General features: G+C 35.9%; 1 protein-coding gene across 1 annotated transcript in view; it reads left to right on the forward strand.

Moving 5' to 3' along the window:
* The window catches only part of adamts17 (ADAM metallopeptidase with thrombospondin type 1 motif, 17), a 98442-nt gene that overhangs the window by 54145 nt on the left and 27713 nt on the right, over positions 1–16584 (forward strand). Inside the window, exons 11-17 of the mRNA XM_039673474.2 lie at positions 868–969; positions 1926–2071; positions 3615–3784; positions 5020–5147; positions 6699–6819; positions 13566–13646; positions 15817–15974. Of these exons, the coding sequence (XP_039529408.2) occupies positions 868–969; positions 1926–2071; positions 3615–3784; positions 5020–5147; positions 6699–6819; positions 13566–13646; positions 15817–15974 (906 nt within the window). The remainder of the gene's footprint in view (positions 1–867; positions 970–1925; positions 2072–3614; positions 3785–5019; positions 5148–6698; positions 6820–13565; positions 13647–15816; positions 15975–16584) is intronic.

Here is a 16584-nt window from a genome sequence, read left to right on the forward strand (position 1 = left end):
AAGATATAAAATATGGAAAATTTAATTAAAGGTCGTCCTGTAACTTTACGTCTAGCGCCCCTAGAGGCCACAAGCTCCAGAGCACCTTCGCAAAAGTCAACAAACAGTCAACCGATCAGCTTTAGGTTGTGTGTGCTTGCAGTGTTTGAGGTGGGGGCGCGCCGAGCAGCCTGGCCGCGCTCGATTCTCTTATAGAAATCTACAGCGTATGTTGTAAAGCGGTCAAATTTTGTAGTTCTTTTGGTGACGAATGCCATAAAGCGGTTGAATTTTGTAGTTTTTTTTTTTTGTGCTCTGGTTCCTACCCGAAACCCGAAGTTACGTAGTGTCAGTAAAAGTCTATGGCAGATGTGTCATTCAACCTATTGTAAGTCGATGTACCATCACAAGGGTTATGGTAATATATTATAAAGTTTGAAAAAATACATAGTGTGCCTTTAAATTGTATATAAACCCATATGGTCTTCGTAATGTGATCCCAATATTAAACAACATTTAATATTACCTGGCATTATAATTATTGTGGCATAATAACTTATATAATACATGATTATGTCAGGCGGGAAGGGATTATGTCTATTGAGAATGAAAAGATTAAAAAAATATATTTTCTGTGGAGTAAATGCATTTTTTATTAAAAGTAATGTTTCAGTTAATTGTGGAGCATGTCGCAAAGACATTTTTATATCCAAAAAAATATTTGATAATTTTTTCATGACATGATGTTGTTTCATTTGATGCATTTCATTTGGTTTTCATTTGATACAGTTTTATAAAAATAAATAAATAAATAAATAAATAAACCATTCATTTATTAAAGGTTTTAAAGTGGTCTACACGAGTCTAAACTGTCTGTGTCTGTTTCAGCACTTGATATGTGTGGGTCTCTGGTGTTTGGTGGAGGGAGACACGTCATGTAAGACCAAACTAGATCCACCGCTGGACGGCACAGAATGTGGTGCCGACAAGGTAACTTTTTTATCTTTAATATTATTAAAATGACCATTATTAAAATGATTTACTTTTAAGCTGAAAAACAGGCAATACTATGGGTAAAAAACATTTGGACAAATGGAGAATAGAGTGGCTGAAGAAGCTTTATAGCAGGTCAAAAATGTCAGACAAACGTACGACAAACAAACGTATATACCGTTTTAGTTATTATAATGAAAGAGATTTACAGGGTGTTAACATTGATTTTGAACAGCCAACTATCAATGTACACTACCGTTCAAAAGTTTAGGATTAATATATATATATATATATATATATATATATATATATATATATATTTAGCAAGGATGCATTAAATCGATGCATTAATCAGATGCATATAAAAAACAATAATGTGTGCGAGTTCTTTTGAACATTCATTTATTCAAAGAATCCTGAAAAATGTATCATGCGTCACTCAAAAAACATGAAGTCTTTAACATTGATTGTAATAAGATTTCTTTTCAGCATCAAATCAGCATATTATACTGATTGAAGTATCATGTGACACAGAAGACTGGAATAAAAATGCTGAAAATTCAGCTTTGGATTACAGAAATACATAAATTTGAAGAAAAAAAAAAATAGAGTTATTTTAAACTGTAATAATATTTCACAATATTACTGTTTTACTGTATTTTTAATTAAACAAATGAAACCTTGGTGAGCATAAGAGACTTTAAAAAACAAAACGATCCCAACCTTTCGAACGGTAGTGTTAATCAAAAGGAGATTTTCATCTTGTATTTATTAAAACATGTAAAATTCATCATTGCATTAATTTAAATGTAAATGAGGTTAGAAGTTTAGAACAAACCGTACGTAATGTTTGTGAGGCATCAACACAGAACTGCTTGTAATTAACTTTTTTATAAACAATACGCATTTTTGGTATGTTCTCATTTAGCTGGATTAACGTGTGTGTGTATCAGTGGTGCAGGGCCGGTGAGTGTGTCAGTAAGACACCCATCCCGCAACATGTGGATGGAGACTGGAGTCCTTGGAGCACATGGAGCATGTGCAGCCGAACATGTGGCACAGGAGCGCGCTTCAGACAGAGGAAATGTGACAACCCCCCGTAAGCCTTTACATCATTCTCTTTCTCTCTCTATCCAGATTTGTATCCATTTTCATCCATGTTTTCAGATATACAGTAATATGGCCAAAAGTTACTCTATGTCCAGAGGGCATATTTGTTTTTTATTGATCCTACAAGTTCGAATAAACCGTCAAAATTTTTATTAGTTATATATTTTTTTATATTTTAAATATGAGGAATTAAAAAAACACTGAAATGGTCGCGGTGTTTATCTGACAAATTTAGCAAAGTATTACAGCTTGAGGTTTTATTTTATTATGCAAAAATTTTAAATAAAAATATGCATAGAAAAATAAAAGCTCACAGGAAAAAGGTGGATATGTTAATTTTCCTAGTTATCCCTTTTGGCCACTACTACTTGTTTACTATACAAAACTAACTAGTCGTGCAAAACTCTTGTTAACAAACAGGCTGTAACCTAATCTTGCTCCAGTCAGGAGATGATTTGACTCAATGCCACAATAACCCTGGTTGTGTTTTTGCAGGAACAAGCTTTCCTCTCACTTTCCTCCTTCATCTAATGGTGCTGTTTCTCTCAGAGTGTCATTTCTCAATTCCTGACAGTCTGCCAGAGAGCTTGTTATAAAGTTTTGTGTGTGTATATGTGTGTTTTTAAAACATGATGTAATAATTCAAAGTTTTCCAGTTATTTCCTACATAGAACAGGATGCAATTTGTGACTGATGGTCCAAGATGCAAGACGAGCGTTTTTGTTTTGGACGCTTGTAACGTCTCGAGCCATTTTTGTGAGGTAATCGCTCTTTTGTGCATTTGTCCGCCTTGGATCGTAAAACACTTGGAGCTGCATCAAGCAAACCGAAGAGCATAAAGGAAGAAAAATAAGGCTGATGTCCAAGTCACGTTCTGTTTTAAAGTAGCAGAAAATGCTGTGGCATTTTCAGCATTATAGAATGTTTTCTGAAGGATCATGTGACACATGATGGGAAATAAATTACAATATATATTCAAATAGAAATATTCCTAATATATCAAATAATGGCAGCATTAGTGAGCCTAAGATTCCTTCAAAAACACAAATATTTTTGATCCCAAACTTTTGAATGGTAGTGTAAATGTTTTGGAAGTTTAACAAAGTCTAACAATAACGATTGAGAGATGTCGGTACAGTTCTTCCTGGCAAACTCATTAACATGAGAGACATTTTGGAGAGACTCACTGAGAAAATGAGACAGATTGATTGATGGAACATCATGGAGACTGTGAAAATGTGAGGATACATGTTACTGGACAGGTTTTAGACTGTTATGTTGTCAGCTGTCATCATTTAAGGCAGTGAAACATGCTCTAATGAAGGTTTATGAACTCTCAAAATCCACTAAAGGAAATACCTTCTCCCAGTCATTTTTTTGACTGACCTCTCCACACATCTCTTCTTCTCAATCATCGCCATACTGCTCTGATAATGATCTTCATATTTTGTATTTTTAGGTTAGAATTCATGTTTAGGTCATAGAACATGAAATCTATGTATAACTGTATTTCTTGTGGTTCGGTTCTCCAGGCCCGGTCCAGGAGGGAGGCACTGTCAGAAGGCCAGCGTGGAGCATAAAGTGTGCGAGGGGCCGCCGTGTTCCAAGGGTCTGCCCACGTTTAGAGATCAGCAGTGTCAGTCTCATGACCGGCAGGCCAGTAAGAAGAAAAGCCAGATGTGGTCAGCTGTGATCGATGATGGTAAGACTAGAAATATACCTGTAGTAGAGTATTTATCTGTGTAGTTATAATCAATAAACAGTAAAGTCCTGAAGTCTAAGACCACGACAATGCCTAGATGTTCTTTTAAACATCATCACCTCTTTGTTCTGTACTATACTATCCTCTTTTTATGACAAAAATACATAATTAAATACATTTATGTTTAATCAATTAGCACATATACATTTTTGGTTTGTTTGTAGAGGCCTCAGTACCAGGAGATGAGAGAGAGAACTGAAAAAGTGACCAGTCTGTCTGTTCTCGATTAAATACAGCACTTGTGTGATTTCACACTGTGAGCTCTTGTCAAGGACGATCACTTGTTGATTACCAGGCAGCTTATGAGCAAGAGGGTGAATTTTATGCCTCGTTAGAATCCAAATTCGTCTCTGAAAGTCTTTTCATCCAATCTTCTTGTTGTTTTAGTGCTCTCCCTGTCACTCTTAATCATTCTAACAGTCATCCTGGCAGATTGTTTAATTTTTCCTGTGTCACTAATGACACCTAAGCTTGGTTCAAGGCAATATACAGAATATGCTGATTTTTTAATTATGCAAACATACTTCACCCATATTTGTTTTGGTATGCTTGATCTGGCACTGATGTAATTGTCTGTCCCATGTTGGAATTGTTACAGCTGTCCACCAAATGTCAGATCTTTCTTTTCTTTTTTTCTTTTTTTCCTTTGTTCTTTCTTTCTTTCTTTCTTTCTTTCTTTCTTTCTTTCTTTCTTTCTTTCTTTCTTTCTTTCTTTCTTTCTTTCTTTCTTTCTTTCTTTCTTTCTTTCTTTCTTTCTTTCTTTCTTTCTTTCTTTCCTTCTTTCTTTCTTTCTTTCTTTCTTTCGGTCTGTCTATCTATCTATAAAAGTTATCTATTCAATATAGATAGATGGATAGATAGACAGACAGATCTCTCAAAAGCAATAAATCAGCAGCACTCAAGAGAGTGCTTTTTTCTATTTTCTCTCACAATGGTACAAACAAATGCTCTCCAAACTTTGATCACTGTGATCACTGAAGCTCTTAAATCACAACACTTCACTCAGAAACAGGCTTGTGATCTTCTTAAGTAGACTCCTCAGAAAATGTGCACCAAATAATACCATGAGTGCACTTCATGTGTTCTTGCTGAAAGGATAAAAACGCATGCCTCCTTTAGCTTCAAAGCTCAGTTTACTGCATTTATTTATGTATGCGTATGCTTTTATTTACCAGAAAAACCATGTGCTCTATACTGTACACCCATTGGCAGTGATGCACCAGTACTAGTGGCAGAGCGTGTGCAGGACGGGACGCCATGTGGACCGTATGAGAACGACCTGTGTGTGAGCGGAAAATGTCAGGTGTGTTCACAAAATATTATTGCAATATAAAATGCACAGTTTCTCTTTTAGAAATGTGATTTATTCCTGATACAAAGGTGAATTTTCAGCATCATTATTTTAGTCTTCAGTGTCACATGATCCTTTGGAAATTATTCTGATATGATGATTTGCTTTTCAAAAATCATTTCTTACTATTATCAGTTTTTGTGTCAAGATTTTCATATTTTTTGGGGAAACTGTGATACATTTTTTTGCCAGGATTCTTTGATGAATAGAAAGTTAAAAAGAAAATGTATTTGAAATAAAGCTCACTTTCACTCGGGGCGGGCTTGATTTTTTTTTTTATCATTATAGGGTGGTTGTGTACACATTTTTGTTCAAATACCATGTAAAAGTGAATTTTACATAATAGGTGCCCTTTAAAGGTCAGCAAAACATTGGGTTGAGTCTTTGTCCATCATTGTGCCATTGAAAATCATGAAAGTCATCTCCAACCATGATTGCGGTTGGTGTCTACCTGAGTTGACGTAATTTGCCATCGTTGCTTTTTTCAGTGATGTACGACTGAATATCCAATCTGTAAGTTAGCATAGTGTTAATATCAGATTTATATCCACATTTTTCCTGCTTAAACGTTTGTGGGTCATATCCGATCTGTGTCACATGGGAGGAAAGAACTGGAATTGGGTCACTTGAACCATGTAATATAAGTGTGGCCTTAAAGACACAATTAATACCAACTAGTATGTTCCAAAGCTTGGCTCCTCTTCTGCTACACACTTAAGTATATACTTTTTCTGTGCTCTTAGTTTAGTCACACAGCTTAGTTGTGACCGCTGTTTCTAGTCAACCACACTTTTGCTCAATGGCCACTAGTAAGAGCACAAGACTGAAAGGAGGTCACAGTCTGGAAGTCGCCTCCACTAATAGAAAGCAGGACTGAAGAAAAAAAAAAAAAACAGGTCAAAGTGTCTGGAAGTGATTTTACTGTGTGCACTTTAACACACATACACACATGTGTGGTTACTGTAAATGAGTGAAGGAGGGATTCATCAGGCCTGAACATTGACTACATCCCTTCATGCTATAATATAAACAATGCTTGGCCTTAGCAGATTCAGGGTCCGTTCCTGGCCTGGTTTTGCTGACCACAATCCCAGAATTGCTGTTTTGGGGATAGCGCTCATATTCACGGTCTGAATGCAGCTCTTGTATCATCTAGATGGAGTGAAAGGATGATCACTGCCAGAATCCTCCAGTGAAAATATGATTTTAGTGACTTTTTCCTGTTTGTTTATTTGATTCTATGTTGTTCAGACTTTTAAGCAAGTCTATTAAGATCACTGACAGAGAATACCTGGATTTCATGAAGCAGGACATTATTTATACACAAAATCAAAACGAAACTATTCTTTTGGAAGTTGAAAATGTAAAAAAGCATAATAGGTCCTTAATAAGATAAATCTTTACAAAATAAAGACATGAGTCAATTCATGAATCAGTAAATAATTTCTGTACCTCATGAATTATAGAAGTATTTTTTATTTTTTTTCACTCTGCCTCCTTCAGAAAATCGGCTGTGACGGCATCATCGGTTCATCTGCGAAAGAAGATCGGTGTGGCATCTGCAATGGTGATGGCAAATCCTGCAGGATTATCAAAGGAGACTTCAACCACTCCAAAGGGATGGGTGAGTCAGAGGAGAATAATAGAATCATTCGTGTTCTGACGTTAACACAAACTTAAAGCAGCTCTCAGTCTTGCTGTAGTGCATCAACACAACAGGTCTTGTAGACTAAATTATACAAGAGGCTCAGTCTCTCTTACCTCTTCTGGCGGGCCACCACTGCAGTTTCTTTGTAGTTGTCTTCAGTTTGGAGTAGTGAGTGTGGGCTTACTGAAGTTAACAAAGAACCACAGCGATTATACTCTTCCATTGACCATGTTGGTTTTGTGTCTCTCAGTCCCTCATAGCCTTTGTAAGAAGGTTTCTACGTGTGTGATGTCGAAACCCAGAGCTGTTCTCAAGTGTCTCTCATGTAAGATGCATGGTTTGACGTGTGTGTGTGTGTGTGTGTGTGTGTGTGTGTTGTCTATCAGGTTGTTTCGATACAGACTATTCTATGGGATTAACACCTAACTGCTCTTTAATAATTATTTTTAACACACCTTTATACTTTGAGAGTTGATGTAATTGTATATGCTACTGTTCAAAAGTTTATGATCAGTATGATTTTTATTATATTTATGAAAGAAGATTCTTTTAGTGTTGTTATTTTTAACTAAAAAAAGTTACACAGTGTACCTTTAAATAAAATTAGATTAGAAAACTTAAAAATGTCGCCTTTGGCATCTAACTAAAATAACTTTTAACTAACTAAAGTACTAAAATAACTAAAAATAAAATAAAAAATATTTTACAGCTAAATGTAAATATTTAAAATAAATATGACAATAAAAATGTATTAAATTAATTTATTTGATCAAAAATATATCTAAAATTCTAAATATTATCAGAATTAAAATGACTTTATAAAACATAATTTATTCCTATGATGGCAAAGCTGAATTTCCAGCTGAATTTTTCTCTAGTCTTCAGTGTCACATGATCCTTCAGAAATCATTATAATATGCTCATTTAGTGCTTCTAGAAAACAATTAAATGTTGAAAACAGAATTATTTGATGAATAGAAAGATCAAACGAATAGCATTTATTTGAAATAGAAACATAATAACATTATACATTTGATAAATGGAATGCATCCTAACTGAATAAGATTTTTTCCAAGTGTTCCCAAACTTATGAGCAGTGTGTATAATTGTATTGGCTTCTCAAGTTAACATTTTCTTGTATTGTTTTTCATAGTTGATCATGTCAAACTTCCATTTTTTATAATGTGACATTTTCATTTAACTGACATGTGAATGATCTGTGAATGATTTAACATTCGAAAATGTTTTTTTGTCACTTGAAAATCTTTCAGCTGAGTAAGGCTCTTGCTCATGGGTTATATGTTATTCACAGGACTCAGTCCAGATGACAAGGTCACTGTGTGCCTCCCAAAACTGCTTTAATACCAAATGTCCCTATGGTCTTCAGCTATTCTAGCTTCAGGCCATTATCAGCTTGTCCACTGCTAAATGTGGGAATGTATGTATGCCCAGGCTGCCCTACAGGGAACGAGTCAGGACAAAATGAAATACTTTATACTCGGTTAGGAGTTGTTGCTGAGACAAATAAAGACTCTACTTTGTCTAAAGCTGCACACACTGTGCAAGTATTGCTGTCTAGGACAAATTCAAGAGACTAAATCAGAAGTCTTATTATTTAACATTCCCATCATATTACGATCATATTGAAATTAACTCAAATTCACAGTCTACAAATTCCTCCTTTTCACAAATGCTTTTTTGGCTTTGTGCAAGTGGATGTGACATGGATTGATGTAGTAAAATGGCCCGTCAGTACTGTTAGTCTTGACTTACTGTAACTAACGTGTGTATGATACAGTCTGACATGAAAGACACTTGATTTTATACAGTCTGCTTTTACTAAAGGTCACATGTAATCTGACAAGCAAAGAAAAGAAAAGGCAAAACAATCATACAGTTTCAGGCATTTCATTGGCAAGGGCCACATAAAAAATGAATGCTAATGCTTTAATTTAATTCCTTTAATGTTTTCATCTTTTAAGTCTTTACATTAATCTTTTGGTCTTCTGAAACCAGTTCTCACTGTGTGAAGGTGTGTTTTAGTGGATCTTCAAGAGCAGCCAGGATTTTACTCTTATAGAGCAATTTGGCTCAGTCTTCTTCCACTTTCACATTTAACCAAATTCTTAGCAGCCTTTCTACTGGAAGTATTTTTCCCATTCCCATTCCATATGTACAGTACACTACTGTTAAAAATTTTGAGGTCAGTTTTTTTTAAAGAAATTCATTCTTTCTATTCATCAAGAATCCTGAAAAAAAAAAATGAAAAAAAAATAACAATTTCCAACATTTTTCAACATTGACAGTAATAAGAATGGTTTCTTGAGCATAAAATCGTCATATTAGAATGATTTCTGAATGATCATGTGACACTGAAGATTGTAGCAATTATGCTGAAAATTCAGCTTTACCATCACAAGAATAAATTACACTTTAATTTATATATTTTATTTTTAATTTGAAAAAAAAAAATGTTTACAATGTTTTTTGTATTTTATTATATTTTTGATCAAATAAATGCAAGCTTAACGAGCATAAAAGTAAAATATATTTAATTTATTAAAAGATGTTGTAAGTTTGAGTTTGGAAACTTATTCAATTGCGACATTCTCCATGGAAGTGTGATATCGCTGCTCATACTCATTATCCACAGTTCCCATGGTGACAGTTACTTAATTTAAAAATGAATTTGATTGACTTATGGCTTCTGAAGAATCACAAATAATCACTTTGCTTCAGAGCTCATGATAAATCTGTATTGAAACGTTAACATGTTACCACTAAACATGGATTTCTCTAAGAATCACTGTGTCCTGTACTTTCAGAGTGTGTTTATGAGTCTCTCTCAATGCCTCAGCTTGGTAAAATCATCTGAAAAGAAGCAGATATTTATCAGTATCAGTTTTATCAGTATCAGTAATTCTCTATCAGTCAGTCATGTTCGACGTTAAGTCAGAACGATTGACGAATTGGGGATTGCATTGCAGACTGCTTGAAGTGGGTCTTCACACCGTGCCATCCCTGTGCGCTTCAGCACTAAGCTTTTTCCCTAAAAGAGCAAGCGGAGGGCTAGCACCTTTTTCAAGACTGCTCTCCATCCATGCGTTTATGGATGTGGTCGTTTCCTGTCCTCATCTGATGGCCATGATTGCTGTCTCGCATGGCTAGTCGTAACTAAGCATGTTGAGAAGGCATTTGTGTTTGTATAGCCGGAAGGTGGAGCCTGTGCTAGACTAGGTGCCCATGTGCATTGAAACCCTTCCGGGTGAACCCACATGTGTATTCTCCCACACTACCGTTTCCCTGTCGGCAAGACCGAGTCTTTCCCTTGCCATCTCTGCCCGGTATTGACTTCACCCTAGCTAGGCTGGATGTACCACAGAGGCCTTCCCATATGTAGTACTTCCCTAACGGTCAGTCCATTATGTGTAACTCCAAATGTTACCTGCCTATGGGCAGGATGTTGTCTCCATAGCTTTCCTTTCAATTTGAAATTGGCATGCTTTCCCAGTGTTATCCAAATAGTCTCACGGTGTGGGTAAGAGGGAAAAGCAGTGGTCGACTCTCTCTCTCTGCGTTAAAGTCCTGTCCTTTCTCTGCCCCAGCAGGTGTGGGGGGATTAGGTGACTTATGTGGGGCTCTGGAAGGGACTCCCATTGCAGTGTTTTTGTTGGAACCCTAATTCATCAGTTGTCGGGACGTAACGTCTGGGAACAGCTATAGGATAACTTGCGTTCCCTGAAGGAGAGAACAGAGACGTTACGTCACGTTGCCACAATTGATGTACCACCACTGAAATGGCCATGACACCATCTCAGCTCCTAAACGCAAAACTTGAATGGCTGAGTTTAGAATGCTTCCATTCAAACCAGATCTGCGGGATGTGGTTTGTGATGCAAATCTCACTCACCAATGTCCATTGGTGATTGGGCTCACAGGCGAGATCCCCAATTCGTCAGTTGTTCTAACGTAACGTCTCCATTCCCTCTTTCAGGGAATCGATGTTACATTAGTAACCTAGATGTTATCAATGTTGAAAACAGTTGTGCTGCTTAATATTTTTGTAATATTTATTTTTTTAGGATTATTAGATTGTCAAAAAAGAATGTTGTAAAAATATTTATTTTTTAATTTGATATATAATTATTTTGTAGCAATATAAATGGAATGCATCCTTGCTCAATAAAAGTATTAATATATTTTAAAAATCCCAAACTTCTGAAAGGTAGTGTATGCTCAGCTAGAAGCACCTCCCTCGTTTTTATATACTGTGTAAAATTGAAGAAAAAGTCCCTGACTGTTGTTAGATACTTACTGAACAATTACCCCAATGTCTGGGGCTTTAAAGGAGTAATTCACCCAGAAATGAAAGTACTGTCCTCACCCTTTATGTTGTTCCAAACACATGACTTCCCTTCTTTTACCGTGAAACCGAAAAATGGATGTCAGGTTAGAATCCAAGAGCTTTTGTTGTCCAAAGAATGAAAGTGGATGATGATTTATACAACAAATCTCCCTAAAATTACAACAACAACAAAAAAATGACATGAAAGCAAAATCATATAACTTGTCAAATAATGTAATATAAGTAATAATAATATAAACTCAAACATTTACCATAACATCATCATCATTTTTCATTTCACAGAGGACAGAAAATTATACATAGTTTACGCCTATGGGTGAACTATTCCTTTTTAATAGCTTGACATCACTGGTACAGTAGTGTTCCCTGACAAATTTGACTCCGTCTTCCAGGAGAGGCCAATAAACATTTGGCCGAAAATGTTTATTGGAAAGTCCTACTGTACATCTATGTTCTTAACTTTCATTATTTGAGATTAATTACTTTCCATAACAAAACCAAATAGAAACTTAATCCTGAAAGTCAGGTCCTCCAGATGTGGTGGGATGTGGTGGATGAGTGTGTGTTTTTGATCTGGGTTTGATGTGTTTTATGCTAATCAGGTGGATGGTCATGTGGTGTTGGGTGTTTAACAGGGGGTGGTGGTCTTTTCTATGTGGAGTGATAACCGCATGTTTGTGATCATGCCTGAAGGAATACGGTGAGTTTAAGGCTACGTTCACACTGTCAGTTTTTGGGATTGACAAAACGAGTCTCAAAATGTCCCATTCACACAGCAGAAACTTTCTATATGACTGTGCAACTGGATTCAAGCCTGTATTCTCTCACCGGTTACCATAGCGACAGTGACCAAAGTAATATCAAAGATGGCGACGTCTATTATACTGAAAAGATTTATCACCGTTGACATGACAAGAGTCCAATCGAGCCATGAGTTAATTCGTCAAATCTTCATTAAGCGTCAGCAGCTTTTAGCAATTAAGTCTTAGGCAGCACACAGAACTGACAGGAGCCGCTCCGGTGGTGGACAGTAACTGGATCTAAAACCTTCAGATGACACACAGCTCATATCTCCGCCGCTATAAGCTACAGACAAATGGTAGACACGTGTTTGAGCAGTGCACATGTCCAGTCCAGTCCGGTTCCGTTCACACAGCACAGGTTTTCTGAGATTGCGGTTGTGAATCCTGAAAACTTTGTTTGGTTATAGAATGCGGTTGTCACTACTAACTGTGTGTGAACGTCAAGTCAAGTCAAGTCACATTTATTTATATAGCGCTTTTCACAATACAGATTGTATCAAAGCAGCTTCACACTGATAACATGAAAGTAGCACAACACAGGATCAACAACATTGCTAAACACTAAATAACCCCAACTGAGCAAGCTCAAAGCAAGCCAAAAGCAAGGCGACAGTGGCAAGGAACCAAACCCCATCAGATTGGATGGAGAAAAAACCTTGGGAGAACCCAGGCTCAGTCGGGGGCCAGTTCTCCTCTGGCTTACATTCATATTGTTTAAATATAAATATTAAATATAAATATTGTTTATGAATAAAACGGCGCCATAACATATCGCAGGCGTTGAGTCGTCTCTTCACAGGCGTTGAGTCGTCTCATCACAGCCGTTGGGGCATCCGAAATCCCCGTGAGAGGCTGGACACAAAACTGGACCTGACGAACGCCATTTTTCTCGGGACAAGCGTCCCGAGATAACAGCAGAAAGGCAGATGGGAAATAATTAGCATAGCTGATGTTCATAATGATTTCCGTAATAACGTAACCGTATTAAGGACTGAAATATAGGACTGACAACCATATTCTTTTCCTGTTTAAATGTGGCCTAAAACAGGTTTGTTGCAAAGTGTGGGCCTGTAAATGAAACCAACACTTCATTTCAGACTCTCAATAGTCATTTCAGACTCTAATCTCACCCTGCAAAACATGTTTCACGTAGCTGCCTGTGTCTGTGAGACCTCAGCGTCAAAGGTCTTTTCTTTAAATAAGCTGAACTGATGGCAATTACTCGTATATGCACTCGTATACGCATTAGCCATTTGTGTGCTGTTATCTCCTTTCTTTCAGGGTCCTTTCCTTTTGCTCAGTGCAGTGATTTATTGATTGAGACTTATCCTAATCATTGTGAACGGTCTGCTTTGATTGGCCATGAAAGTACTCTATTTGAAGTGACATACACATGTATATGCACACGTGCGTCATATTTCCATTGATGTTTATAGAAACATGCACCTGTGCCTGCCTGCCCACCAGTGCACCAGTTTGAAATCTCACTCGTCTTTTTTCATTTTCCACTCTTCTTTCTCTGGTTTCTCCCCTTATTTCTCTCTCTCCAAAAGGTTACATTGAGGCAGCTGTCATTCCGGTGGGAGCTCGACGAATCAAAGTTGTGGAAGACAAGCCGTCCCATAGCTTTCTGGGTAATTACTCAACCTGTTACCATAACAACGGTCTTCCAAATGGCCACACAATGGATCACACTGAGATGGGACCAACTCGATAATGGCTGTAGATAGAAACTCTGCCAGGTGGTGTCTCTTGTTCTACGTTATGACAAATGACGCTTCAATGCTGACAAGCTGCTTGTCACATTAGGATAAAACTCACAATAAGGACGTTTTACACATATTTGCTTTATGCCGCTCTAAATCTGCAATACTAAGTAAACACTTTTTTTAGGCCTGGATATATTCACTTTTGTGAGTGTATGTCATAGAAAACAATGTCTGAATCATTTTTGATCATAGTTTCAAAACAATTAGGCACACTTAAGCATCAAATTCTAATTACATTTTATAAATTTTATTTGATAATATTATATATATATATATATATTAGACTTCTCATTATTTCTGCAATACAATGTTGATTATTTATATTTTTATTGTATCCCATATTACAGTAATAGGACTTAATCATAATTGTCTATTAACAGGCTTTGATTCGTTCTTTCTTTCTTTTTATTTTAGGGTGAAATATGCCAGACATAATCTTGACTTTCGTGAGATTCACCCTTGTATTTAGTGAAACACACTTGAGAGAATGTTATAAATCTTATGAAACTTAATTAAGACTTTATTTGTCCAGCTGGCCCACAATTGATGAGCCTATTCATTGTAATTTAATTTATTTTAATGTCAGAGGTTTTTGAAAAGACGCCTTCAGCTTTCAGAATTAATGTGTCTTGTCATCCAATTTCACAGACATAATGCTGACAGATTATAATAACGCTTCACTCTTCATATTCTCAAATAAACATCCATTTCCCCAAAGGTCAGGATCACATGATTGCCAGGGTTGAAGTTATTAAAAATGCCCACAGTCTCAGATCTTATAGACTAAGTTTCAGAACATTATAAAGTTTAGACTTTATAAGATGCCTCCTTTCAGGTAAATATTTCAGCATTGCATGCATTTTGTTCTATAAAGCCTTTCAGATATCGTTGAACTGGCAGGATTCAATCTGTAATTCATATACAGGAAGATGTAAACGTGTCTAGTTTGGGTCTGGTTTGCCATCTTTTGTCAGAGAACAGAATCATTTTTTTTTTTCCAGCCAAAATCTTGAAGTGACATGAAAGTGAACCCCTCCCTTTGAGCTCAGAGCAGATGCTCTCCAAAACAAACCAGGCTATGCTTTCATTGCAGCAGACAATGACAATCAGTTTCTACTGCTTAGAAACAATAATGTAGTCGTGTATGTGTATAAAAATAGGATGAATGTGAGGTAATGATGGAAGAATATTATGCAATAGCTCATTCGACTCAAATGCATGAACGGTGAGATTGTGTTTGAGGTGCATTTTAAAAGGGAATTTTTTTTCTGGATTGTGTAAAGGCAGAGATGTTTTGGATAAAAATGCTGCAGAATATATTAAAAACCCCACCATTACTGTCATGAAGTATACCTTTATATTGGTGCTGTACCTATACATTAGGGGTCTTCAACAGGCATCGGAGGAGACCTATTTTAAAGAGGCCATATTATGCCCTTTTACAAAGTCTTGATTTAGTTTTTGGATTCAAAAAGAATATATATTCTTGTGAATTTTACTGATATAGAGAATAACTCCCTTTGGGTGTGACTGTGTGCTTTGCAACTTTGCTGACCTTTTTCATATACTCAAAACAGCAACTTTGCACAAAATAAAGTTTCCAAAAGTGTAAAATTTCTTTTTTTCTGAAAAAATGTTTTCTTTTAAAACTTAAAGTATGCTTTAAACAAAAATCCAACATTAACTAAAGATCAGCTAAATATCGTGCATCCCACATTAAGTATATGTATAAGTCAAATTAAAATGTAATGCATGTGACTGTACATCAATAATGTTTTTTTTAATGATTTGTATGCAATATAAGTATCATACAGTTTGTACTGTAAATACTAAAATGAATATGGTACTTTACACAAAAAGATTCACATGCATTTTAGGAATATATATTCTTTTCGAAATTAGCTACTCATTCAGGTCTACATCATGTCAATATGTACACAATTATTTTGTTATATTTGATAAATGAGAGCGATTTGATGTAATTATGCTTGTGTAATGTGAATTAGATATATTTGTTCCTGTTTGTCTGGTGCAGCTCTGAAGGACTCCGGCAAGCAATCCATAAACAATGACTGGAAAATCGAGCTGCCAGGGGAGTTTGAGCTTGCTGGCACCACTGTCCGCTATGTGAGGAGAGGACTGTGGGAAAAGATGTCTGCCAAGGGACCCACTAAGACTCCACTCCATCTTATGGTAAAAACATTAGGTCATAACATCCACCTTTCTCTTTCTTACCTCTTTACTGTCTTTCACACGTTTTGTGATGCAGTGTGCTTGGGAAAACTCAGCGTAAAATTCCAGTTACGACTCATTTTATTTCTGTAATCACATGATTATTTAGAAACACTGAAGGACAGGACATGTTTTTATCAGGAAATTGAAAACCAATCATGAACATTGAATGAAAGTTCTGTTTACTCGCCCCTACGTTCATTTATGAAAACTGTATGTAATGTACACTTGTAGTGTACTTTAAATCTTAAAAGGTATATGTCTTTTTAAAAACTAAAACTGCAGATGTATGTTTAAGACTCTTAATTACACTTTGTATGGCAAATTAACCCCTGGTTTCACAGACAAGGCTTAATCTTGTAAATCATTATATAAATAAATAAATCATTATTTTAATTGTAGAAGCAATTATGAAACTACATATAAAGATGTACTTAAGCAGGTCAACAAAGCACTTTAAAGTTCAGATTTGCATTTAATTAAAATGTAAACTATAATATATATATATATATATGTATATATATATATATATATATATATATATATTTTTTTTTTTTTTTTTTTCATTGTA

This window comes from Pimephales promelas, chromosome 1, assembly GCF_988280905.1.
Source record: "Pimephales promelas chromosome 1, fPimPro1.hap1.1, whole genome shotgun sequence".
NCBI classification, from domain to species: Eukaryota; Metazoa; Chordata; class Actinopteri; order Cypriniformes; family Leuciscidae; genus Pimephales; species Pimephales promelas.